The 27,634-nt window shown below is 31.6% G+C and overlaps 1 protein-coding gene across 9 annotated transcripts in view; it reads right to left on the minus strand.

The window, feature by feature from the left end:
* The window catches only part of LOC126742310 (calmodulin-binding transcription activator 2), a 999,827-nt gene that overhangs the window by 438,005 nt on the left and 534,188 nt on the right, over positions 1 to 27,634 (minus strand). The window contains exon 1 of one of the 9 annotated variants that reach the window (XM_050448955.1): positions 19,114 to 19,348. The exons of the other annotated variants lie outside the window; for them this stretch is intronic. Within the exon in view, the coding sequence (XP_050304912.1) occupies positions 19,114 to 19,174 (61 nt within the window). The 5' untranslated portion in view covers positions 19,175 to 19,348. Of the gene's footprint in view, positions 1 to 19,113; positions 19,349 to 27,634 lie in introns of those variants that run through there. 9 annotated transcript variants of the gene reach the window in all.

A 27,634-nucleotide genomic window follows, 5' to 3' on the forward strand; every position in this document is an offset into this window, starting at 1 on the left:
TCGCAGGAAGCTGATGTGTTCTTCCTCCTTGATCATCTTTATCTTGGTTTTCTCAAAGCCTCTAAATAGGTTGCTGGTTCCGGGTCCGTACCGGTTATCTAATCTGTCTTTCCACATCGCTGCACACATCTAGTATATAAGCCTATAGAATAGTAGTTTGCTGTTAGTTTACACTTGATAACGGTTGGAGATACTTACCAACCGAAACGTCGTGTTACATTAAATAAATAAGACAATGCAAGTTCGGCAAGATGTTTTCACTGTACCATTGTCTACCACCTTCAAAAACAGTGTGAGACCTGTTTTCATATGTGACGTACATCAAATAAAATTAAATGATACTAAAATTTCTGGTGTACTGTTTCTGTTTTTATAGGTGTCTCTGCAAGCGGTCCTGAGGCAGGCCCGTGTCAGGATGACCGAATTATTAGGAAATTCGCACAACCCGGCGAAATCCAAGTTATTTACGGCGCTGGCAAAAAAAAGCGGACCCTTGTAGGAACCCAAATAAACAAATCGAAATCAGTGAAATTCTGAATAAAGAAGCGAGCGTTCGTGTTGTGTCGGAGACTATCTCTATACGTTTTGTAATTTATATCTTATTTTTGAATACAGTTTAATATTGATAAAAATAGTTTTAATAGTAGTTTTAATAATATAGAAGCCAGATCCTCAAAATAGCAGGAAATTTTATTTCAGTTCTATCACTCGTTTCCGATTATTTTCTATTGTCGAGATTACATAGAATTGTTTTAAATTTTATCAGAAAGCCGAATGACCGAATGAGTAAATTCCAGTTTAAACTAAAATAATCTAATCAGTAGTTCCAGAACTCTCCTACCTCAGAATCCCAAAAGATATTTTAGGTAGTCGAAGAAATAGTAGATTTCTCTTCAATCTTGATGCCGGAATTTTGCCTGAGAACCTTACAAATAACATGCAAGAGATAAATCTACACAAATGGTACGCTAAGCAATGGTTACATAACAGACTCTTATGCAATATTTGAAATGAAGTGAAATAATATCTACTTATGTAATAAAATCGTTATTTATTGATGAAAAAGTTGACGTAAAAAATTGTTTTTAAACAAAATAAATCAAGTTCTATGATATTAAAATCTAGACTGTACCTATAATAAAAGAGCTATCCATAATACATAGCCTAAAAAACTACCGTTCCAAACTATAGACTTATCTGACTCACCTTATTTATATGTTATTTACTTCGAAATGACGTATTAATATTACTAAAAATGTTCTATAATAGTTCTATGGTTGGAATCTTTGGTATGATACTCAAATTACGAGACAGCTTTACCACTAACCAAAACTCTTTATTTTACGCTCGACACGTATTTCGCTAATGATGCATCTCCGCATCTTCGGGAGGAGATGAAAACTTTTAAGCGCATTTTTATTAAAGATTTACAGTTGCATTATTACAAAATCCAACTGACTCAACAACTTCTGCCAGCAGATCATTAACAGCTAAAATAATTCACCAACTGGATCCTTGAGCAATCTGCTGAATATGCAAGCAAAATTATTTTGAGTAATGAGGCCAATTTTTACCTTGATGGCTTCATTAATGGGCAAAACTGTCGCATTTGGGGCTTCGAGAATCCACGACCGATTTATTAGGAAACAATGCATCCATAACGTGTCACTGTTTGGTGTACATGATGGTCTGGAAGAAGATTATCTTGCTATGATTTGTTGCATTTGGAACTTGGATAACATGTGGTTTCAGCAGGATGGTGCCACATATCATGCCGCCCGTCAAACATTGACGATCTTGCACGAGTTTGCTCCTGGTTGTTTAATTACCCAATTTGATGTTTTCAAAAAATTTCAGAAATTCCCCAATGTATGTTTTCTAAATCAATAAATACTTTGCTACAGAAAACCATGTTTTATTTGAACACTAAAATCTTGCGATCTTATTGAAACATCTTTTTTTATATGAGACTTTTGTGGAATGCCCATTGAATCAAAGAGGCTGAATGAAAGTAAAGTGAAATTCTTATTGATATATTTTTTATAAATTATTCTATAAGTAAGTGAATGATTAAAAAAAATGAATTAATAGTAATATCAGTTTGTTCAAAACCTTCCCAAAGAAATATAAGTTTCCTAATTAAAGTAAATCCAATAAAATAACCCTTAGTTCCGTCCTGTTTTCTTGTAACGAGCACACACAACTAGCCTCTCATGGCCATTTTAGTTTATTGTAATTACTCAATTTTAGATATCGCCGCTCGAATAATGAACAAAGGTCCGGGCGACACGTTGTGCGAGGCCTAATTGGTCTTTTGGCGTATTGCTGATTACACTACAGTTAACGCGGATGAGCGTTACTAATAATAGTACGGGCGTACAAGTGGTGCCTGCTATCCCCAAATTACTTACTGACCTTTTAAAACGACCTTATATTTTATTTGAAATTATTCTTCTTAGTATGAAATTAGTTATTTATGTAACAAATGTGTTAATGATGACGAACGATGTATATATTAATATTTTATATTTATTTATTATTTTTTGTATTATCTTATTTATTTTTATTTAAAATTATTTCTAGCTGTAAAAATCCATAACTTACAGAGCAAACTTCAGACAGCCATTATCCAAAAAGTAGAACTGCTTACAAAAATTTCACTTCTTCTTGCCAAAAACAAGTAATCGATCATTACCTATTTACCCACATTAGGATATGAATAAAAGTGATAAAAAATTGGGTTGCTCTCCAGAAAATGTGGATGAAATAAAAACAAATTTGCTAACAGTTTAAAGAAAATGTTATAAAGAATTAAAGAAGAAAGTCACGTAAATTAATTTATTAATGTAAAAATAATAATGAAATATCCAAGGAGGACGTGTATAACTATAAAACCAGAAAAGCAGTACTGTACGCCAAAAGTGCAAACTAAGGTCAAAACTCATATTACAGACAAATTTTAAAAATTCAATTATTCAATCAACTTCTTTGTATTACAGTTAAATAACTGATAGGTTGTTTAAATATAGGAGAACTTCTATATACAACTATATACGTATGCGAAACTAAACATTTGTTAAAGAAGTAATAATACGATAAAGTTGCCGCCTATTAATAACTCCTATTGATAACTACGAGTTAATGGCATGCCCCTTAAGCCGTTTTAATCCAAATCTTAAAATCGATAATTTAATAAATAAGTGGAGGACAAAGTTATTGTGAAAATAAGTTTAAAAAAAAATTAATTACCTTAAACAGTTGGCAAAATGTTAAAGCAAAGTTGTTGCTCTATATAGTTGATACAAATAGTGGATGCTAAAAATAATAAGTAAAATATCTATCATAGTAATGATAATATAAGAAGTTTCACTTTCCTAAAACGAATAAATAATGCATAACCTATATGGACTGTAGTCACCTCTTATACAGTCAAGAATTACGAAAGCACAAGATACGGAGCGTTCTCAAAAAGCTCGAAATAAATAAATCATGTAACATAATAATAATAAATTGATTTATTTGACAGTACCAACAAGTAAAATGACAATAGTCAGTTCTAGTTAACTTATAAACAATACTTTCGTATACTTATTAGTTTTTAGACTTGCTCTATAGCAAGTTTTTTTTTATAACGTTACTTGAATGATGTTAACTTATACGGCATATAAATAGTAAAGAATAATGATCTGGCATAATTCTATAAACTTATTTTATGCAAGAGTGAAAATAGTATGAATGAATCAACTGAGAAAGTTTACGACGGTTTTCAATGTCAAGCCAATTTAAAGGTTTTAATTTGTAAACAACTGCCTCGAATTTTCTTATACAAACTTCACACAAGTTCTCTAAACCTTCTGCACTCTCTCTTTATATTGTTTGGTCAGACAGGGACCACAAACCGCAACAGAATAATTAAAGTGGCTCAATACAAGTACGCCTGTTAAAGTTTATTTCAGTTTTTGATCTTATGCATGTGGATACAGTAGTTTTAGATTTGCATATAAATAAAATAAATATTATAAATAAAATCTAACGAAGATAAAATTTAGGCAAAAAAAGATAGAAGAAATCAAGTGAAAAGGCATTGAAATCTAATAAAAGGCAATGATAAAATAAGATTCAAAGACCTCTGATTGAGTCACTATGAGATCACTAAACTCTTCAGACATGTCATAGGAGGGCAATTATAAGACGTGTAATATTGAGATAAATAAAGACTCCTGATCTTCAACACATAAGTCAGTCTTGCAAATTTGCCAATACAAAAGTATTAGATATATATTATATAGATTTTCGTATATTTTAAAAAAAATATAGTAAAGAGCAATTGGGTTTTGGAGTGCCTTGATAGCCTTATATAGGATCGTGATCAAGCAGCAAGACGTCAGTTGCCCTAAAAAAAATTAAATTCCATCAGAGAATGGCGATAAAATTATTGTGGATAAAACATATAGTAATAAGAATATGGGACAAGCTTGGATACCTAAGATAGTTGGCTATATACTAAAGTAGATTCTAATGAGGAAGCGGTATAAAAGGTGAGATTTTATTAACAAAGTAGAACTCTTAAAAAACCTAGATGATGTAGAAGAATATAGTTTAAATAAAGGACATTAAGCTTAGTAGTGAATAATAGGAATAGGGAATACTTACATAATATTAAAAAAAAAAACAAAATATTGGACAAGGTAAACAAAAACCTAAGTGAGTCTTTTATTTAAGCTATTGTTATTTATTTTATAGAATTGTTATTTTAAATGTTTTTAGATTAAAACAATCTTTTGTTTCTAAAACATTTCTTATTAAAATCTTTAAAACTGTGTTTTCATCATAGTCAAGGTTGCTCTTCAAGTAATAAACACCTAAATATAGTGAAAAAATGAACAAAATATTAGCTTATACAAAGTAGCATGTTCTTTCTTGTCTCATAAAATTAAAAAAGAAATTAAGGAAATATAAGTATTAGACAGAAGAAACTCTTGGTCTAGTAGCAGCAGATAATAAAGAGGTCTTGGAATTAAGGAATGATGAAGATGTTTTTAGTATGGTTATATTAACATTAAAGTTAGGTTTAACTAAAAACCACGAAGACACAGTTAATGGCAAGCTTCTTCTTACTATAGGAATAGGATAGAATACAAGAGAACATCAAAGAAGTAAACTGACCTAGAAATCCAAAAGTCAAGAGTTCGAAAAATAAGTGAACTAAAAGACTGATGATAATACTTAGACACAGTAGAAGTTTTAATATATATTATCTTAAAAGTTAATCAAGTGAGCTTGATTGGTTAATCCAGAGCTAAGTCAAAATGAAAATGAAATTTCAATTAGAAGTGTCATATTATCTACATAAAAAGACCGACTGCTCAGGAAAATAAAAATAAAATTATGAAGAAAAAATATATATTTAATATAATAATGACAGGAATGTCATTTATTTCCCATTGTAAATCGAACGACAAATTTCTAGTTTAAAATATTAATCAAAAGCTAGTTTGATACAAGATAAGGTTGGGCTAAACAAAGAAGATTTTCTTAATAAAAAATCTCTGAAACTCGAATTTTAATCCAATTTTAGGTATTTCGTATTTTGCAAATAAACCTAAATTTGATAATAAACTGTGTGAATAACATGTTTGCCTTACAACACAGTGGAAAATAAAAGGTCATTGTAATGGTGACTCAGTTAATATTAATGTAAATCAAGTTATAAAGTCACGCTTTCCTTTCCTAAAGCGAATAAATAATGCATAACCTAAATGGACTCCACTCACCTCTTATAAACTACAGAATAAAATAAAAATCTCGCAAAGTAGGTAACGGTATCGAAACTTTCCGCTGGATTTATTTTATTCTAAAGTAATTTAAAGTTAATTTAACTGTCTCAAAAGTTTTCGAGGTGTCGTCTGCGGGTTACCGACTCTCGTAGTTTTGGGTTTTGACACTTGCAATTCTGGTCCGTTTAAATTCCAGGAATTTAGAAAACTTTTAATGTTTCCAGTTTTGTTTCGAGATAAGAAAGTCCCGTACCAAAAATTACTTTTTCGCTGGCTGACAAAAAAGTATTCCACTAATAAATCCTAATAAAGTATCCCACCGACTTTTTAATCAGCTGAAAACATTAGGTTACCTGCCACACAAAAAAAAAAACTAAAACCAGTTTCATGTCTAAGCAACATTTGTACCGACATGTCGGCTGGTAGAAAAAAAAAACAAGGATTCAGTATACAGCTGCTATCAGTGCGTCCCGTAGCTGGAATACCGACACGACAGCCCGCTGTGTGTCACATTTCTGCTAATGTCGTAAATTCGTGTCGGGCGGTTTTATGCTAATACGACTCTATAAATTTTAATATGCGTTTGCGACGAACGCACGCACTTTCCACTAAAAAACAGTGGCGGATATCAAACATTTTTAATAAAGTTTTAATTTTTTATTTAGTACATAGGTCGTTTACTTTAGAATATAGTAAAACCATAGATCCCCAATATCAGAGCGTTAAACATAAAAGAATTAATAGCATAGCTTAAATGAAGATTGGATCTTTTTACCAGACCGGGCACAAAAATAAATTTTATATTTATTACTCAAAACTTTTATATACATGGTAGATCTGATAATATTGCAAGAAAGAGATTGTATGAAATGAATCCAAATAAGCACATGTTTACCGAAAAATAGACAGGATCAGTGACACTATGTAAATATAAAATAAGTAACCACAAAAAATCATCAAGCCTTTCCACAACACTTAATAGATTGATCAATTAAAAGCCTTTTTAGTCCTTATTCGAGTGCCGAGCTCAGAATTATTATGTCAATCATGTAGTATACTAATTTGTTCTTTGAAGTAGGTGGAAGAACAATATGACTAAAATATCTTCGAAATACCGCCGGACTATTGCAGAGACCAAAAGGATACTTAAGAAATTCTAATTGTTTAATACATATTCGTTTAATAGTAGCTGAAATGTCTTTTACTATTATCCTTTTAATCTTCCCGAAATCACACCAGATTCTTTTACCGCCGTTTTTCTTCTTGACCAGTACTATTGGACTTGCAGGTTCGGAACAAAATTACTCGGCTAAATTATTCCCTCATCTAACTCATTTCTGAGATATTTTTCCATTATTTGCCTATCTTCTGACGTATTCATATACTGGTTCTTCGTCTTTCAAAATAATATTCATCTTAATGTCAACGCCTTTCGTCTTTCATGGTTTGTAGTTTTGAACCAATTCTCTGCATATGAATGCAAATAACCAGTTAGTAAATTCATATCATCTTTTATGTGGTTTAACTTTAATTCATCTTCTACATCTCATTTTCAACACGAATCACCATTAAAAAATTATCCTGAACTCTTTTAGAACCTTCTATTACCCCATTTTTATTACTTATATTACCTTCAATCATTTTTTTTCCTATTATAGCAGCGTAATGGTTATATGTGAAATATTATTATTACTAGTTCTTCATTACCTGTTACTATCCTGTGTTTCAATCCGATTACTTTCAATTTGTCTTACTGTGATCTTATCGTCTGTCTCAAAGGCATATGTTTCGAATGATTTTTTAAACACCTTTTCTAACTGTAAAAATGTCACTTTCTGTATCAATCAGAAAGAATTCTCTGAGGTCGTTAAGAATATGCACTGAACTGGGATGTGCTGAAGAATTTGTAGTTTTGTTTAGAATACTTTTTTGCAATATGCCCAAATGAAAAATCAAACTGATCAATTTCGACATTGAAACCCTTCACAATAATGTGTTAATAGACGATTTGTTTTAACAGAACCAGTGATCAACTTTTTCTCTTTCTGAAGTATACATAGGTTCTATTCTCAGAACTGCCGATCAATTCTTCATTACTTCTAGTGGTAAGAAATAATTACATACATCGAAAATCAGGCCATCAATGCTATTCAATATAAACGAACACTTTTACTCCGATATGTGGATGACACGTTTATCATATGGAACAGAGGAGATGAACTTTCGGATTTTCTATACCACTTTCTATACATATAGAGATAGAGAAAGCCCGCGGCTTTGCTTTTCTTAGATGTTCTAGTCAGAAGTATAAATGATTCCTTGATATCATCAAGCCTTTCAAAGGAAATGGTCGGTGATAGAGGTAGAAATCCTGCACATTTCTGCTTCATTCTATCAACATATATTCTTAGGACAGATTAATCAATTTCGTGTGATTAACAAGGTGATCACAATTAAGTGATAAACACAACCAAGTGATCAACTTTTCCCTTTTAACTGAATCATAGGTTCTTTTCTTAGGACGAAGGACTACCGATAAGTATTTTATTAAGCAAGAAATTCTTACATAGAGTGGTTCAAAAATCAGGTAACCAATCCATGAACATTTTATCAAGAACAAGATAGTTAATTTAGAGATTAAAATCCTTCATGTGGTAATAAAATAATTTTACACAGCACTTAAGTTTTTATCTTTTAACTGAAGTATAGGTTCTTCCTTCAGGACAAAGAAGTGCCGAGACGTTGTTCATTATTTCTAGTGATAAGAAACACTTAGATAGAGTAGTTCGACGAGCAGGTAGTCATTGTTACCCAATATTAACCCCATCTTTGATTACGATATTATGTGGATGATACCTTCATCATAAGGGACAGAAGAGGGGGCGAACTTTAGGATTTTCTGCACGACCTTAATAACTGAGTCACTACTAGGAAAGAGATATAGAAAGCACTAAGGATTGTCATTTTTAGAGCTTCTACTCAGGAGAGGCTTCCTTGATATTATCCACCCTTCTCAAGGAAATGGCCCGTAGTTCGGTAGAAATTCTGCACATTTCGTGCAGCTTTTTCCTCCAATTAATATTAACCTTAGGACAGATTTGAACAGTTTCGTCACTAATAACCTTTACACTAATGTATCAGTAAAAGAATTCTATAACCAGCAGATGTTATCGATTCTTCCTTTTACAAATGAAATATAGCTCCTATCCTCAGAACCAAGAACTACCGATAGATTCTTCATTATCTTTAGTGGAAAGAAATACTTACGTGGAGTGGCTCGAGGAGTAGGCAATCAATGCTACCTAATATAAGCCGAAACCTTGACCATAATATGTGGATGATACCTTCATCATTTGGGACAAAAGAGGGGGTAAACTTTAGGATTTTCTGCAGCACCTTAACAACTTAGTCATAATTAGCATAGAAATGGAGCATCGTATTTCTTTGATTAGAGGAGTATATTATTAATGCGAAATGCACCAAGATTTTACACAACAGAGTAATCACCATTTTCATCAAGGACAAATATCTGAAACGGAAATAAGAAATCAGATATCAATAAGAGTCAACAAGGTTACTCACGATCCTATATATAAAGAACACTTTATATAAAATTAGACGAATTGCAAAAAATTACAACTTGAAAACTGTTGTAAAGTCGGGAAACAAGTTAAAAATCAAGAACAAAGTCAGATTCCTTTGTAGACCTAAAGAACTGTCTCTATTAAATACCTTGCGATTTCGATGATTCCTACATAGGATGCAAAGATCAAATGCTCTATCAGTATAAACCAATAAAAATCAAAAATTGATGTTTACACGAGAAGTTTCCAGATCAGGATCATTTGAACATACCTGCAACAACTAGCCAGATCTGTAGCGAAAATGTTGTGCAAATATTAGAAAAAAAAGGTTCCTGAAAGCTAAATAAAACTCAGAAGACTTTATTTTTGCTATTGTCAAAATGAGTACTAAAATGAGTACTAAAATGAGTACTAAAATGTCAGAATGAGTACCGGTGGCGCCATCTTAAAGTCATGCTTAAAAATATAAATTAAAGTTACTATCGCGATGAAGGTATTTGAATAAGATGTTTTCAACTTTATGGATTAAAAGAAGAGACTCTCCTATTGCTGGATTTATTGCCCTTAGATTTTTTGGTGTAGAGCCATTTAAACAGCACCTATATACTCAAATCAGTTCTTATATCTTGTAGAATATGGGACAGAGGAGAGGATGAACTTAAAGATTTTCCGCACTATCTTAATGACTTAGCCATTATTAGGATAGAGATAAAGAAATGATTCAGCATTGTCTTTTTTAGATGTTCTACTCAGCTGTATAGATGGTTCCTTGATCATCTAGCCTTTCCAAGAAAATCATCAGTAATTTTTAGATTAACTATGGGTAGATATAAAATATAAGAATAAAACTTTATATTTTTATATATTTATATATTTATTTATTTCTCCTTCATATGATTACATAATCTTAATGGGCGATTTAAATATAATTTTTTTTGTAAAATCTGTTAAAAGGGATTATATGGCATCACTGCTTGAGCTTCTTAACTTTAAACAACTTGTCTCTGATCCCACAAGAATTAGTAGAATTAGTTAAACTTTAATTGATATAATATATGTGGATAAGCAAATAAATGTCATTAATTCAGGTGCCTACTTTGGATATGCTCAATTTTACGGACCATGGACTCGTGTACTCAATTATTGATATTAATGTTCCTAAAATAAGTAATAAGGCTATAATCCATAGGGATTTAAAAAACTTCAATAAGAGGCAGTTTGAGCTAGATGTACAGCATATAGATTATGAATCTATTTTGCAGCAAGCATTTTTAAATGATAAAGTGACTCTTTTTAGTAATAATCTTAACGAAATCTCCAATAATCATGCTCTCCTAAAACATTCAGTAATTAAGCAAAAGTACAAGCCTTATATTACTGATACGATAAAGCAAATCATTAAATTAAAGAAAGCTGTTTTTAATAAGTTTAAAAAAACTGCTCAAACTAAACATAAAGACTTCTACCTAGACATCAAGAACTATTTGCCTTTTGCTATTCGTAGTGAAAAAAAGGTATATATGTCATTTGAACTCCACAAACATAACAGAAATACAAAGGTGTCGCTTTTGCAGATGTATACCGGTTGGCCACACCCATAGATAATTTACTACTGAATTTCTATCGGGATACAAGGCTGGAAAAGCTTAATAATGCTCAACTTGTTTTTAAAGACATATTAGAATATGATATAATATATATATGTCATTTAACAGAATAAAATCAAAAAGTATGGGTATTGACCAAATAAGTTATAATCTTGTTCTTTTTAGCATTGAGCTTATTGCTCCATTTCTGACAAAGGTGTTTAATTTATGTCTACACAAAAGGGAATTTCCACAAATATGGAAAACTTCTATTATCAAGCCCCTACCACTGCAAAATAGAATTTAAAATCTTTCAGAGCTAAGACCAATTTCTCTCTTACCCATCTTTGCCAAAATGTTTGAATTAATAGTCTTAGATATATTGCTTGAATTTGTAAATATGCATGGAAATATACCCTCAGTACAGTCTGGTTTTCGGAAAAATCATGGAACAGCTACAGCCCTGACAAAAGTAGCTTCCGAGATATCAACCAATATGGACTCCTCTTGTGTTTATTGCCTGGTACTGTTAGATTTCAGTAAGGCCTTTGACCTCATAATTCATGAGATGCTGTTCATGCACTAAAATAAGCTTCTTCGGTTTTTCAGTGAGTGTTTGCAAATGGTTCCAAAGTTATCTTCAACTGAGAACACAAATTGTGGAGCTGGATGGAGCAAGATCTAAACCTGTTGGCACTGGTTATGGAGTGTCCCAGGGTAGTATCCTTGGGCCTCTATTATTTAGCATTTACACTAGCGATCTTCCAGAGCAAATTCGGTTTTGTTCTGTAAATCTTTATGCAGATGACACACAGCTGCTATTCGGATTTCCTCCTCATAGTGCATGTCAATGTATACAGCAAATTAATGAGGACTTAAACTCAATATTTAAATGATCAAGACAGCATGGGATGACTTTGAATGCTAACAAGAGCACATACTTACTCATAGGTTCTAATACATTAAAAAAACAATTTTTTCAATCTAATTATACTACTTTGCATATAAATAACAGTGTCCTTCCTTGTTCAGCATCAGCAAAAATTCTGTGTGTCATTTTTGATGAGGTCCTAAACGTTCAGGTACATGTCAATAAAAATTATGGTGAATGTACGCTTTACTTAAAACTTTGTATCAATTTAAATATTATTTGCCTAAAAATATCAAACTAATGCTTGTGGAGGCTCTTGTTTGGTGACAGCTAGATTACTGGAATGTTGTTTTTTACAACAACATCACTCTTGAAATGAAGAACAAAATTCAGTTAGCTCAAAATGCCTCTATGAGATTTGTTTTCAACATACAAAAATTTAATCACATAACACCAACATATGTTGACAATAAAATACTATAATATGAAAGGAGAGCAGCCATACATTTTAGTCAGTTTGTTTATAGAATTGACAAATCGCGGTACCCTAAATAGCTTTCAGATTATTTTACAGCAAGACAAGATTTACATAGTCACCGCCTAAGAAACATTATAAGATTTCAAATGCCAGTGCATAGAACTGAAGGTTTTAAAAACTCATTTGCCTAGCAGGGTATATTTTCGTTAAAGTATACAACTTAATAAGATCATGCTCACTTTTCACTTTCAAGGAGAAATACAAGGCTTTTCTGTTAGATTCACATATACCTTTAATGTAATGTTAAGTAATTTTAAGAAACGAGTTTAGTATAAAGTAGTATTGTATTGAAACTGCCCACTAATACTGTATTTTTCAGGTAGCATGGAAGAACACATTCTGTGAATGTTCCCTTTAATGTAATATTTTGTTGTTGCATAATAAACGTTTATTTATTTATTTAATTTGGTAGAAATTCTGCATATTTCGTGGAAATGCTTCATACAAGAACTGCTTCTACTAAATACCTTGTGATACCGGTGAAACCTACATAGGCTAGACTAAATGCTCTCTATCAATAAGAGCCAATGATAATTAAAAAATGATTGATGTCAACAGGAGACGTTTCCAGATCAAGTTCGCAATCAAAACAGCCGTAACCAGCCAGATCTGAAACTAATATTTTGTGTAAATATTCGAAAAGGAGTTTCATGGAAGCAAAACATTAAACAAAACTCGAAAAAACAAGAAGATTTTATTCTTGCCATTGTTTTGGAATAAGTACCTACCGGTGGCGCGGTGGCTATCGGGATTAAAGTCGAATACAAAATTAATGGTATTTGAGTAGGGTATTTCCAACCTAATAAATTGAAAGAACAGTCTACAATTTTAAAACTACCAGAAAATTAAGGAGCAGCATATATGATTTTAAAAGTCAAGAATAAAAGTAGATTTTCTTTACTAAGAACTCTTTTTACCAAATACGTTGTGATCTCGGAGATTCGTATATTGTCGAAGATAGCATGTCGTCTATGAATAAGAGCCAATGAACGTCAAAAATTGATATTTATGGGAAAAGTTCTCAGCTCAGGATCATTTGAATATGCCTAGAAAATAGCCATCAGTCTGGATCCAAAATTTTGTGCAAATACTAAAAAAAGTTTTTTGGAGGCAGTGTACATTACACCAAATTCGGGAGACTTCATTCTTGCCATTGTTTCGGAGTACATACCGGTGACGACACCTAAAGGTAATGGCTCAAAATATAAATTAAGATCATCGTCGGGATTAAGGTTAGATATAAGGAAAATGGTATTCAAATAGCAAGTTTCCAAACTGTCCACTGTCGTCGGATTTTGTAGCCTTAAATTTTTTTGGTAGAGTCACTTAAACAGTACTTAATTAAAAAATGTGTATAAAATATTACAAATGAATGGCGACAAATAAATTCTGGCATCTTATAGGATGTAACCGGTTAAACAAAACTGCTGCATTTTTTTATGATATGGATAGTAATGGTATTTTATAAATATTTATTTAAATAATAAATAATAAATGTATATACTATTTTTAAAACTGGATTTTATGAATTACCCTTTTCCTTTTTAAGAGGGTAATAAAAATATATATCTATTTGTAAAACCCTAAGGATGATGTTATTAAGGTCAAAATATCAATCCTCATTTATAAATTTTTTGTTTAAAAATCACCCTTTAAAGTTTAGTTTGTTATAAGGACCTTAGTGTTAGAGCTTATATCATACCACACCAAAAATAAAGCAAAATTTTAAACGCCAACACTGACCAACTACCTAAAAACCTAATTCTCCCATAACACCCTTATACTAATAGCGTTATTAAAAGGGTCAAAACATATTTAGGGGGTTCCGGTTTAACTAAATGACCTCCCTTTCGTCTTAATTAAATACCCGAGGGCATAAAAAACATACAAGGTTTCCACGCATAAAAGGGTCAAATTTATTCACTCAATCTCGTATTTGGTTTTTAGTGTATCGCTTTAATATCTAAAACGTCACAAATTATTATTGCCAATTCCAATGGCACGGCAACCGGATATTTATCCACGCGAAACAAATTCGCGGGGCAATCGTACATTTTTTTTTATTTTAATTTTATTACGGTCCGTTTGACCGAACCTGTGTGTGTGTGCAGAAATTAATTTGTTTTTAACCCTCCGGGGAAAGGGCACCGACACGGCAAAGATTGATTTATATTTATTCTCTCTGTCCGCAAATCGATGAACAATTTTCATTTTGGGACCTATAATGTCGACTTCGAACAAATGAAATTGAATTTATAAAATATAAATTTCGACAGGACCGTTTGCGTTTACAATTAATATTTTAGTTCATGTCAGAGTAAACAAATAAAATCTTGTAAAATTGGGTTTCAATATATAGTGCATCCCAAAAGGTATGCCCAATTTTAAATTAAAATTAAGCGGTAAGTTTTTGCAAAAACGTTTAGATTTTTATATCAGATTTTTTACACATCCCTCAATGAAAACATATTTTTTTATTTAATTATTAAATTTCGAGTGGAATTTACCTATGTTTCATGCATCATGTCCTATACCTAAGGTCAGCAGTTATCGAAAAAAAATACGATTCATGTAACAAATAAAAAAATAACAAAAATCAAACTAAATGTTTAAAATGGTTGCCATTCACGGCTGCACAGTATCCAAGGCGATCAATAAACTCTCGTTGCACATTTTCAATCATTTCCCGAGTTACGGCGGGCACTTCTTTGCGAATACTTTCTTTCAAGTCGCTTAAATTATTCGTATAAAAAAAAGTCCAATGGTGTTAGGTCAGGCGACCTAACAGGCCATTCTCTCCTTCCAATTCACCCGTTGAGAAAGGATTCATCCAAAAATGTACGCACAATCGCAAAATAGTGCGGAGGAGCACCATCTTGCTGGAAAATTAGTTCTTCCGCAGGATAGTCTGGGGACCAATAGAACTAATTCAAATTGGAGAAAATCGAGATACACCTGTCGCGTTAAAATCTGTTCAAAGAAAAATGGATCTGTTACTATAACTGCACTATTAAACACCACACATTTAGATTTTGAGGGTACTGCATTTTTACATGTATCATCATGTATGCGGTTCTTGTTGTCCAATATCGACATTTTTGCTGTAAGTTGTATACACACAACCATTTAAACAGAACGTGGCTGCATCGGAAAAAATAATAGTTTCATTAAGTTATTATTTAGATTGTACATGTTTTGCCAGCGTTCACAAAACTCATTTCACCTATCGAAATCGTCATCAAATAACTCTTGCACTGGAATAACTTTATATGGGTGATATTTGTACTTTTTAACTATTCGGTAAATAACAGATTTCACCATGTGTAAATTAGCCCCAATCTGCGACAGAGGAGTGCATAGATTTTCTTCCAAAGAAAGCAAACCGTCAAGTTGTTCATTATCATGTTGATCAGATTTTGGCAGATCTCTAACATAACCAAATTCAGTAAATTTAGCCTCTATTCTACTCACCATCTTTTAACATATCGGAGGCCAATCAGGATGGATTTCATTGAATAATTGAGCAGCTTCTCTTTGAGTAAATAATTAAGTCTTAATAATTTTAGTTAGTATTTAAAAAATAAGGTATTATTAGGAGATTGTCTCACAGTCTTTTCTTAGTTTCTATATACAGCGCACTCACAATGAAGGGAACAAATTCATTTAAAATTCAGGAATTTCTTTCTTCTTTTATTTTTCGGCGTACCCGTCGATTACCATTGTCACTTATGCGTTTTTTCTAAAAAAAAAATCTATCTAGTGTACTACCTCAAGTAGAAACTTGGCGTCAATATTAATTTTAAATAAAACACCCTGTATATCATGACATTTTACAATTTTACGATATATTCTGAATACTTTTTGTATAGCATACTATATGCCTAAGGTCAGCGGTTTGCCAAATTTGACGTAATAGATTAATGACACATACGACATTAAAAAATAAAAATGTATACTCTAATTATTGCAACTCATATTCTATTTGTTGTCCATTTACTTCAATGCATTTTTAAAGTCGGTAAATAACTTCCAATTATACATTTTTAATCACTTGCGGATCGATTAAAAGATTTTTTGTCGAAATCTTTGCTTTAAACATCAACATTATTTGGTCTATTCACATAAACTTTGAACTTCAAATAGCTCCATAAGAAAAAATCTAATGGGGTTATATCCGGTGACCCTGGTGGCTACTTAATCGGTTCTCTAGGTCCATTTCATCTGTTAAGAAAATTTGCATTAAATAGATTACAGACTAGATTAAGACTTCTTGTTGTGTACGCATGCGCTTTCCAAAACATCATGATGATTTCAATTCCTTCTTTCTCACATAAATGCATTTTATTAAAAAATTATGACTGAATTAATATGACAATACATATACTCACAAATGCATGACAAACCGTTTTCAAGTAGGTTCTAAGATTGGAGACTATTCAAAAATAATAAGCTCTACTTACTTTCTAAGAAATCACATAAAAAATGTCGAGACAAACTACAATCAAAAACAATTAAAGCGTGATATTTTATTGGTTTACACAAAAAAAGTAATTTCTGTTATTTATAATACCCTTCTCGCAAGAGGTTTTTCAAAATAGAATGCAGTAAAGGAAGCAGCAGATTTGACAAAAAGACGAGTGAGCATAGCATGGAAAATCATTAGTCAACGAATAGTCCCAAGGCGGATGAAGAAAGATTCCCTTACTTTTAAAAAACTCGACTCAAACGATGTCGATATTATAAAAAGAAAAATGTATGCTATATACAGGGAAAAAACACATACTGGATACCTTGTTGCAAAGACTAACAACACAGACAAAGACAACAACACACAAAAGACAACACAGGAATAGAATGTTGTCGTGAGACCCTCAGAGAACATATCCTTAAAAAATAGTTTCAAAATCGATGATACAATATCCAAATTATTTGAAAATTGGTTTAAAAATAAATTATTACTTTTTATACGTCCAAATTGTATTATAATAATGGATAGCACGAGTTATCACAGTCGAACTTTTAATAAAAGTCTGTGTACCAATGAGACCAAAGCTACCATCTGAAATTAAGAATGATATTCTTTATGAAGAAAATTTTACCAGAAAGCAATTGTTAGAAGTATTAAAATTATTTTTAATAAAACAGCAATATATTATTGTGACAGTTTGGAATGTCATGAGTCATATAGTATTGAGATTGCCTCCTTATTATTGCATGTACAATACAATTGAACATAATGTGGCATGAACTTAAAGCTAAGTTAAGGAGGAACTGTGTAAAACATATTAAAAACATTGAAAAATCTTACCTAAGAGAGGATAATTATCAACTTAGATGACGACATTTAAAGTGAAACTGAAGTTAAATAAATGTAGTTGTGTAAATTATAATACTGTATATATTCATGTGTTAAAAACTATAAGTAGTTTTGTATATTATTCTATTTTATAAAAATTGGCAAATCTAATATACTAAGTTTTAAATGCGATATAAAAAATATGAAACTTGGGGATAATCCTCTTGACAATAAAACCGTTGATTGAATATTTGGCCCAAATATTCAATCAACGATAAAACTGTATCAACATTTTTAGGAGTTTACATTGTCAGCCAAGTGCGTTTTGACGACCATATTTTTAAATTAAGCAAAAAACTTTCTTCGAGATGTTTTGCAGTTAGGTGTATTAGGTTGGAGTTGGGAGTTGAAATGGCTAGGACAGTATATTTTTTTGTTTTTGAATCCCATCTCAGGTATGGCATCGCTTTTTGGGGTTCACTTTGCCAATATTTATTAAAAATACCTTGTATACTTTAGAAAAAAGCAGTTTGTTTCATGGCACATGTTCACCAGAGAGTCCTGTAGACCGCATTTTAAAACACTCCGAATTTTGACTCTCGCTTCTGTATATATACTTGAGAGAGCTAGTCTTGTCTAAACACTGCAATCAGAAAATATATAATAACAGAGCCAACCTTCCAACCAGACAAGAATTTACTGTTCCCTTACCGATACCGAAAAATACTCTTACTCACAAATCATTTATATATGAGGGAAGGAAAATATTTAATCATCTTCCTGACAATATTAGACGTGCTCTCTCTGTCAGGCAGTTTATAGGAAAATGAAAAACTCTTTTATTGGAGGAGTCTTTATATACCATGGGAGAGTTTTTTGACAGAAGATTTTGAAAATTTTAAATATATATATATATACCCACCTAATTGAGAACCTAGGAATTGTATTTTAAGCCCTATGTTTATACTTGTATCCATTTGTTTTTTCTTCTTTAATTTAAAAAGTGTTATAAAAACACTAAGTATTATAACAAATTTTAATCTGTAAACTGTCTTTTAATTGTTTTGTATCTAATTGTGCTTATCCAACTTCTACATGTTTTTAATTTTAATATTTGAATTTAGTTTAGTTTGGGGTATAATTACAAATAGTTAAGATTGTTACTATTTAGTCATTAGCCTGCTTTTGTTGATAGAAAACTTTGTATTTCTTAACAAAGTATATTCTTATCTTATCTTATCTTAAAAATAAACTTTATACTTCATCGGTACAGATAGGTATATATACATTTTTGCATTTTTTTACCAACTTCTTCTATTACCAATGACGAGATGAGTCCCTGCCACCATGTTCTCAACGCAAACGTATCAGTATTAAATAATAATTACTTTCTTAGATGAATGGTACAACTATACTATGAAAAGTCTCAATTAAAATGTAATAGCTTAGTTATTAGCTTACCTCTCGCATCGCCAGATGTCTTTCCCAACAATTTTAACATTTTATCTTTCGTGGTAGCCATTATTACTAATACCTCAATTCTGATTATGCATATAAAATGATGTTAAGTTCACTAATCGAATATTGTATGTCCACATAAATAGCTTAGAACTATTCTATAAGTCCAGATTCTTTTCCCGATTTACAATACTTGATTCCACTCATCATAATTCTGCACTCGACTAACACGTCTCGACGACAGAACACAAATATGGGTAATATAAATGCGTGTTGCCTAATGTTCACTGACAGCACTATTGACGTTGTTGACAAGGACGGAGTGGTGTGTGGCGGGAAATTTAAATCTGATCTATTGCGCGATATTTAATTTTGAAGCCATTTGCAGAATTACAGAAGTTGATGCGTTAATTGAAAAGTGATGAGAGATATGTTTAAATAGAACAATACGCTTATCAGTTTAAAAATATCCATATTTTATTAAAATTGCTAATTTTGAATTCGAAAGAAAAATAAATGCTAATATTGCATATCTCCGACATCCCTTATCACTGTCTCTAACAATTATTGACACATCAACTGAAATATTATGTCATTTTAATTTAGTTCTCAAGAAATTGCTTACTTAGGACATTAAGCGGCTGCTTTTGGATTTTTTGTAGTGTGACGCGACAACGTGGGGCAAACGTATTTTAATACTATTGATTAGAAGACTATCGAAGAAAAAATATTGAATTTATATTTAATAAATGTTTCAGATTCCAACGGTTTACTTTGCTATCGTTTAAATGAATAAAATAAATAAATCTGACATTTATTAAGCAACATTAAAAAAAAAATCAATATGACGAAGTCTAGGAAGTTTTGCTATTCTACTCAACCATAACATTTCCTTCAACAAAATACTATAGTAGTACTATAGGTCCATGAGACAGACCCTTAACGATTATAATAATTTATGAGACAAACCTATACTTTTAAAATTCCCACACCAAAGTAAGTCTTAAAATTAACAAAGATAAACATATAAAGAGTTACAGTGCAGTGATTACGGCACACATTAAATTGCAAATAATTAAGAATATTTATCAAAAAAGACCTAAATTGTAGTCTACAGCTGAGGGAAACACTGCATAATAGATATAAGCGGTTATAGCAGCTGATGTTCGTTCGGTTGTCTGATTCAAAAGAAGTTTATACTTAAACTTTAAACAACTTAAACTTCTAAACTCTACTGGAAACTGGTTTAAAAAAGAAATTGAGGCAAAAGCAAAAGATTTTTGAAAAAACGTACTTCTAAATTGAAGAAGATTGTACAAATAATTACGTTGACCGTTGTTGACCGTTTAATTTCCGCGTTTGTGAATGAAATCAGTTGAAGTAGTTAGAAGGACTTAGAATTCATCTATTGCTTCTGTAGGTAGATAACACTTTCTTATATGCCTAGTTCTAAGATAAAAAAATAAAATATATTAATTTAAGAAACTAATTAATAAAACATTTTTAGTAAATCTATAAGGAAATAGGGGGTAAATATTTTTAGCGCATGTTCCCAGCATGTTTCTGTGTTTTACTCACTACTATAGGCGGATTCCTAACATTACGCCAAAATATTGTGTATTTACATAAAAATAAAAGCATTTGCACATAGATAATCTATTATTATCAATAAAATATGAACTTAGCTTCTCATATACACATGAATCAGTGATCGACATACTGACACAAGACCCTTAAATTAGTTACCATATATAAGAATTAAGATAAAACGCATGTGTAGACACTGGTAAGCTGTGTAAGCAATCCTAATCCGCATTATTTTAAATATATGGATGAGGTTGCTGTAATGCGCGTTCTGAATATACGGGAAAAGATCCAAATTTGCATATATTTCAGTGCTGCCAACTAACAAAAATTTGAAAACCAAGACAACGAAAAGAAAGTCCACGTGTAAAATCAGCTCTGGGATTCTAAAATCATGATTCGACATGATTACTCGATATGACTGATTCTAAATAAAATTTTCAGTCATGAGTGTCTTGCGGATTGCCGATTTTTTAACGATTTGTCGACGGCACGCTTGGGTATATCGTATACACCAGACGATATAGCTCATTCCTTTTTAATACGTACATAATGTGACAGCATCCTTTTTTAAATGTATTTATTTCATTTATTGTTTATCAATAGTTATACCTGGCATTTTTAGTTATTATATACATTATCTATGATACCAGGTTTTTATTAGTATATCAAGAAGCTTTCTTAAACACAACAACTAATAGATTTAATTCGACCCTATTTTCCACAACCTTCTGTTAATAATAGAGGCAGAGGAAATAGAGTTACCATTGAATGGGCAGTTTTAGTACATATATCAAGATTTTATGCCACATATTGTTACCAAAGAAGCATTGGACAAGATTTTAAATTTGAAATTAGCGAAACTATTACAAGTCATTGGATCCATAAAATTATTGATATTATTGGCACCTATCACCTTGCTGACCGATTCATTAATTTTTTAAATAAAGGGTGTTTTTTTTTTAGAGGCGAAGAACTTTCATTTGGCAACACTGTTTTTTATGACAGCCGACCTGACAGTCCTGGGTTATTTTTAGATTAGTTTGGTTTGGCAATTCATCCTGAACAGACACACGCCGGAGCAACGTTTCCAAATTGTTCAAATTTATTTTGAAAGGCATGGTTCTATTCGAGAAACACATCCGACATTACGTGAGTTTTATGGTGCTCATAATCGTCCTTCAGAGAGATTAATTCGAGAAACTCTTGATCGTTTTCGCAATACTTTTACTCTAGTCGACAATACGCATCCCGTAAGACGCCGTACAGTGCGCACGCAACAAGCGATAGCTGCTGTGCAGCATAGTGTTGATAATGATCCAAATGTGGCAATTCGTCGTCGTTCTTAACAAGTGAACTTATGTCCATCCACTTTATGGAAAATTTTGCGCAAAGATCTCGGATTGCGAGCATATAAAATTCAACTTGTCCAGAAGTTGAAACCCCAGGATCATCTTTTGCGCTGTAAATTAGCTGAATGGGCGGAAGGAAAGATTGCTGTTGATTTTGTTCACTGATGAAGCACACTTTTGGTTAAATGGCTATGTAAATAAGCAGAATTGCCGAATTTGGGGGGATGAGAATCCACGAGCTATTGGCGAAAAACCGTTACATGCAGAAAAATTAACCGTTTGGTGCGCTTTATCCGGTGGAATCATTGGTCCTTATGTCTTCAGAAATGCTGATGGTCAGAACGTTATAGTAAACGGTGAGCGATACAGAAACATGATAACCAACTTTTTTGAGCCTCAATTGGAAGCCGTTGGCGTTGCAGAAATGTGGTTTCAGCAGGACGGTGCCACGTGCCATACAGCCAAACAGTTAATTTACTGCAAGAGACATTCGAGCAACGAATAATTTCAAGGAATGGACCTGTAAACAGGCCAGCTTGTTCGTGCGACTTGACGCCATTAGATTATTTTCTTTGGGGCTATGTTAAGTCGCATGTCTACGCTGATAAACCCGAAACACTTGAGCACTTGGAAGCCAACATACGACGCGTGATTGCCGAAATACAGCCTGCAGTGCTGGAAAGAGTGTGTGAAAATTGGACCTCCAGATTACGCCACGTACGCGCCAGCGGTGGGGGTCATATGCCCGAAATCATTTTTAAATATTAATGCCAAAAAAAAATTCTTTAATATAAAAGCAAATTCGTTCATATCAATAAAATATTTTGTGTTTAATTTCAATTTAAAGTTCTCCACCTCCAAAAAAACACCCTTTATAAGAGATTAGAGAAATTAAGAAATTAACATTTATAGAAAATCCAATTTCCCTGGTGTTCTAGGTCCTATTGATTGCACACATGTTGCCATATTAAAACCTAAAGTGGATGCACACAACAAGTTTTTGTGATTTTCCATGAATTCAATTATGATTTTCCAATAGATAGTGGTTGTTTTAAACGACAATTTTTTATTTTAAAAAATAATATAGGCATATATTTAAATAAAAAAAACACGAAGGCGAAAAAAAAAACAAAATAAATAAAAATTCTTAGTATTTATCAATAGAAAAGACAATTGACGTTTTCATCGATCAAATATTAGGAAAATAACAAATATATACCAAGAAACCTTAATCAAATCAAATAAAACGAGTTTAGCCGACGATTGAAATTTAGATCACCCTTCTCGTCACGACTGAGTCGCGATCGAATTCGAAGTCGTGATCGTATCGAGATCGAGTCGTAATTTTAGATGATGCCTGGGGAGTGATTCAGCTGTCAAGTGTCACTGATTAAGGCCACGTTCACAGTATTACGCTTATATTACAATAATAAAAAATCTGTGTTGCACATAAGGTTTTGCAATAAATTATATATGAAACGGGATGATCAAGACTTCGTAGTGGACAGTAAACTTTAAGTTTTTTGGTCCGATTACCGAGGACCGAAAATTCACTATCCGCTATACTCTTGCCGAAAAAAATTAATTTTGCGACCTTGTAATAAAAAAATGTAGACACTATCAAATTGTTACAGAATCTTCTACATCAAAAAAATTATATTGATATTGAAGGACATGTGCTTAATTTGATGAAAAAATTTAGGAAGCTATTAAAGTTATACTGTTTTAACATCCTATAACTAAAAAGTTTAGATTATGGGTTTATTTCAACTAGCATGTTATCCTAAATTAAAGATACAGTATAACATATAATATAATAATAATAATTCAGGACAAACTGTAGTAAATTATCCAAATCCAACTTCTCTCATACAGAAGCTTTCATACTTGTAGATAAAGACCGCACTAATCCGCCACTAGTTGGATGCTTCGATTCGAGCACATTATTAAATCGGCCACGAGAGGCTTTCCGCGCATTTCTAGCCCCAAGGGGCCTGACCAGAAGAGAATCCAGGGCCGGCTAAATTAATAACAACCATAACCAATCATGGACTTAGCCTTTGTTTACGTCACCTTAAATAGAACGTACGAGCGAGGCTAATTCGGTAAATACGCGAACGTTCGTTAGCCGCTTTTCGGCACTTTTAACGAGAAATAGGGGCTTTTATGCATCTCTACGTCTGGAATTACCGAGGTTTAGTTTTATATAGGGCGCAAAAAGAAGGTAAATCAAATGTTTCAATAAAAACAAAGGGGAAAAAGTAGAGTGGAATGAACAACATCCATATGCGGTGTTCCCGAAACCGAAACGGATTTAACTCAATCGGCTTTATCTTAAGCCACATTCAACATGGATACACAAATCGCCGATATATTCCTGTAAAGAGGAGCGACCGAAAACGTAAAAAACACACATTTGTGATCCATTGGATTTAGTCCTCGTAAATTTTGGCTCGGATGAAATATGTACATACGTATAACTGGGTTGTATTGAGTAATCCCTAATGTTTAAGATAATAGTTGTTTTTTTATTTACAGCCTTTGATTTATTTTTATTTTATTTGTAAGTGTTTTTTAAATTTTTAAGAAAATTTTTATTTATCTAAATACATTTCTAAATTTTCTACATAAAAATTGCACATCGATACATCAAATTAACTGAACTAATGTTTAAAAAATATAGTAGTAAAAGTGTACATTAAAAAGAATTAATCAGAACACAAATTTTTATAGTTTAAAATATATAAAATGGAAAGCGCTTATGTCGACTTAAAATTATATAAGTCCGTTTACATTTAATTATATATATTTGAATATTAAGACATATATTGATGGTGAAGATATTGCAACGCTAAATACTTTGGTAGTATCTATTATGCAAATAATAGGGGAACTAACCCCAATATTTTATGATTTCATTAGGGTAGTAACAATTAAAATTTAAACAAATGATGTTCTAGATGCTGAACTGTGTGGTTTTCCCTTGTTATCTTTATTTGACTTTGGCCTTAAATTTAATGAAGTTTTGAAAACAGACCTGAATGTTTTAAAAAGAGAGATAAAGCAAAAAAGACAAACTATTAACCGATTGCGATATTAAGTCCTGTCGAAGTATTTGACTTAATAATATCAAGAATCATTTACAGCAACTCCATTTATCATAATAGCTTTCTTAAATAAAGTAACAATTAGTAATTTGCTGATATTTGCTTATTGCTATACCTTAAATCTTAACAACAAATGGATTTCATATATACGGACTTTTAAAAAGCTTTTGATAAAGAGTCGTATCCTATACAGAAAAAAGGAAATTTATGATATAAGTAATATGTGACATAAAAGTAAAATTGATTTAAAAAAAATTATGATGCAAAAATTGATCTTTATGCTACATACTAAACCAATTGTTAATAAACCTTCTCAAATGTAAGGATTCAGAAATAAGCTCCTAATAAGTTACACTCTAAAGAATTTACAACTTCTTAAAGCTTACGGGCTAAATGTATTAGAAGTGTACTAAGATATGACATATAACAAAAATAAAAATAGATAATCATTTAATCTAAATAATAGCTTTCTAATAAAAATTGTCTACTCTATGCATTAACCGTGCATCTTAAGGAATAATGCAAAAACAGCACTGTGAAGCCTCTTTGCATGCTTAAAGAGAAAGTAAGATTAGCCTTTGATTTTATAACTAGGTATATTTTGGAGCTAAAATGATTTTACAATACCAAATTTCCAAAAAAAAAAAACGAGATATCACTTTCAGTGATTTTGTTCTTCGGAACCCTCTTAATATCGACTTTTATCGTATAATTAGCTAATTTTTTAAAGGCAAATTACATGCATAGAAATTTGAACTTTTTAAAAAAAATGTATAAGCCTTGGAATAAAAAGTCAATGTATTATTATAGTGCAGATGTTTCGAGACGTATAGAAATTAGCGACACATATCTCTGAGCTTTTTAAACAGCTTCGTATCTATAATTAAAACTGGTAAATGGTAATTTTAACTATGTCAAGATTCACGTATATGCAGAGTTTTCTTTGTTATTCCATACTTACAGATAGGTCCAGATATTTTAAGCAGCCTAATAAAGTGACCTAGATCTTTTTAGAATTATATTTTATCATTAAAAATATTTAATTCTTGAAGTAAGTTAGTTCTTCTGCAGCTATTATAAATATTAATTCTTCTATGAATCCATTATTCCTGTGAAGCAAAAAACGTATTCGATCACTAAGCATTGCAATATTTCCTAGCATAAAACAAATTTGCAAATATACAAATACATATTTTACACATCCACCTAAAAACTGTTCAGTTTTACTTATCTTTTAGTATGGTTCTTCTTACAAAACAATTTAAATAATATTTAATTTTGGACAATTGCTTAATACCTAAAGGAAAAGCTCATATTCTTTTTATTTCTGACTATGATTGTCAGTAAATTTTGAAGATACAAAAGACCTATCTATGTGGAGCAAATATGGTATAAGAAAAGAGAGTTTTTTATTAGAGAATTGTTTTATTAAAAAATTGATGTTTCAAAAAAACCTGCTGCATTAAGAATGTACAATGCAGCTGATCCGTGCAGATTTTTATAAAGATGAATAAATTTGTTAGAATTCAATCTCTGGTTAGCTGGTCGGTATCTTTTAAGGACCCATTTAAATAATTTTAATTATTTAAAATGGGTTTAAGAACAGCTGGTTTACATAAAACAGTTCGTCAGCTCTTAATAATATCGTTACATTCAGTATCGTAAGCAAAAGCTCTTTAGTACATTAAATATATATATGAGAAAAAGTATTGACTATCAACCATTTATGCTGACTTTAATTCTCACAACCTGTTGCTTATAAATAGGTTTGATACCACTTGAGCTAAGGTCATATAATTTCAGTTTGTTGGTCAAGATATTGAACATTGTCGACACAGTAAAATGTTTTCTTAACATCACAAGAAACAGTGCTGGTATATGGGGGTCTGTGGAATGAGGCAATAATAGATGAAACTAAATTTAATATTTCTGATTTCGTATTTTGAATGGTAAAACCAAATTTGTAGGTGAATGCTATTTTCGAGATAAGTTACAGCTGTTGTTTATTTGGCTATGTGCACCTTTCAAGAAAAGTAATTAATGGTACTATTAAAATTATATAACTTTAAATTGACTAATATATCCTTTTATTATAATAATATACCTTACTCCAACAGCAAAGAATGGTTAGATAGAATAGAGACTTCAAACACAGCTTATATCTCAAATGCCTTATTACTTAACAAGTTTTGTAAATTTTTCCGGTTAACGCTTCAATTTTCTCCTTTCAGGGACGTTTCCGATCAAATAACATTCCCAGAAACTTACTCTCTGATACCTGAGGGATACTCTTACCCTCTAGGGATAATATACTCTTACCCTCCTAACATGATGTCTGTATGAGACAATATTTGTTTTCGAGATATTAAGTTGGCACCTTTTCTGCCGACACATCTTGACATTTCGGTTACGGTTGTTCTCTTGGCCAGTATGGATTAATTTTCGGCAATAAGAATATAAGACGTATCTTTAGGAAATTGA

The sequence above is a fragment of the Anthonomus grandis genome, chromosome 11 (genome assembly GCF_022605725.1).
Source record: "Anthonomus grandis grandis chromosome 11, icAntGran1.3, whole genome shotgun sequence".
NCBI lineage: Eukaryota > Metazoa > Arthropoda > Insecta > Coleoptera > Curculionidae > Anthonomus > Anthonomus grandis.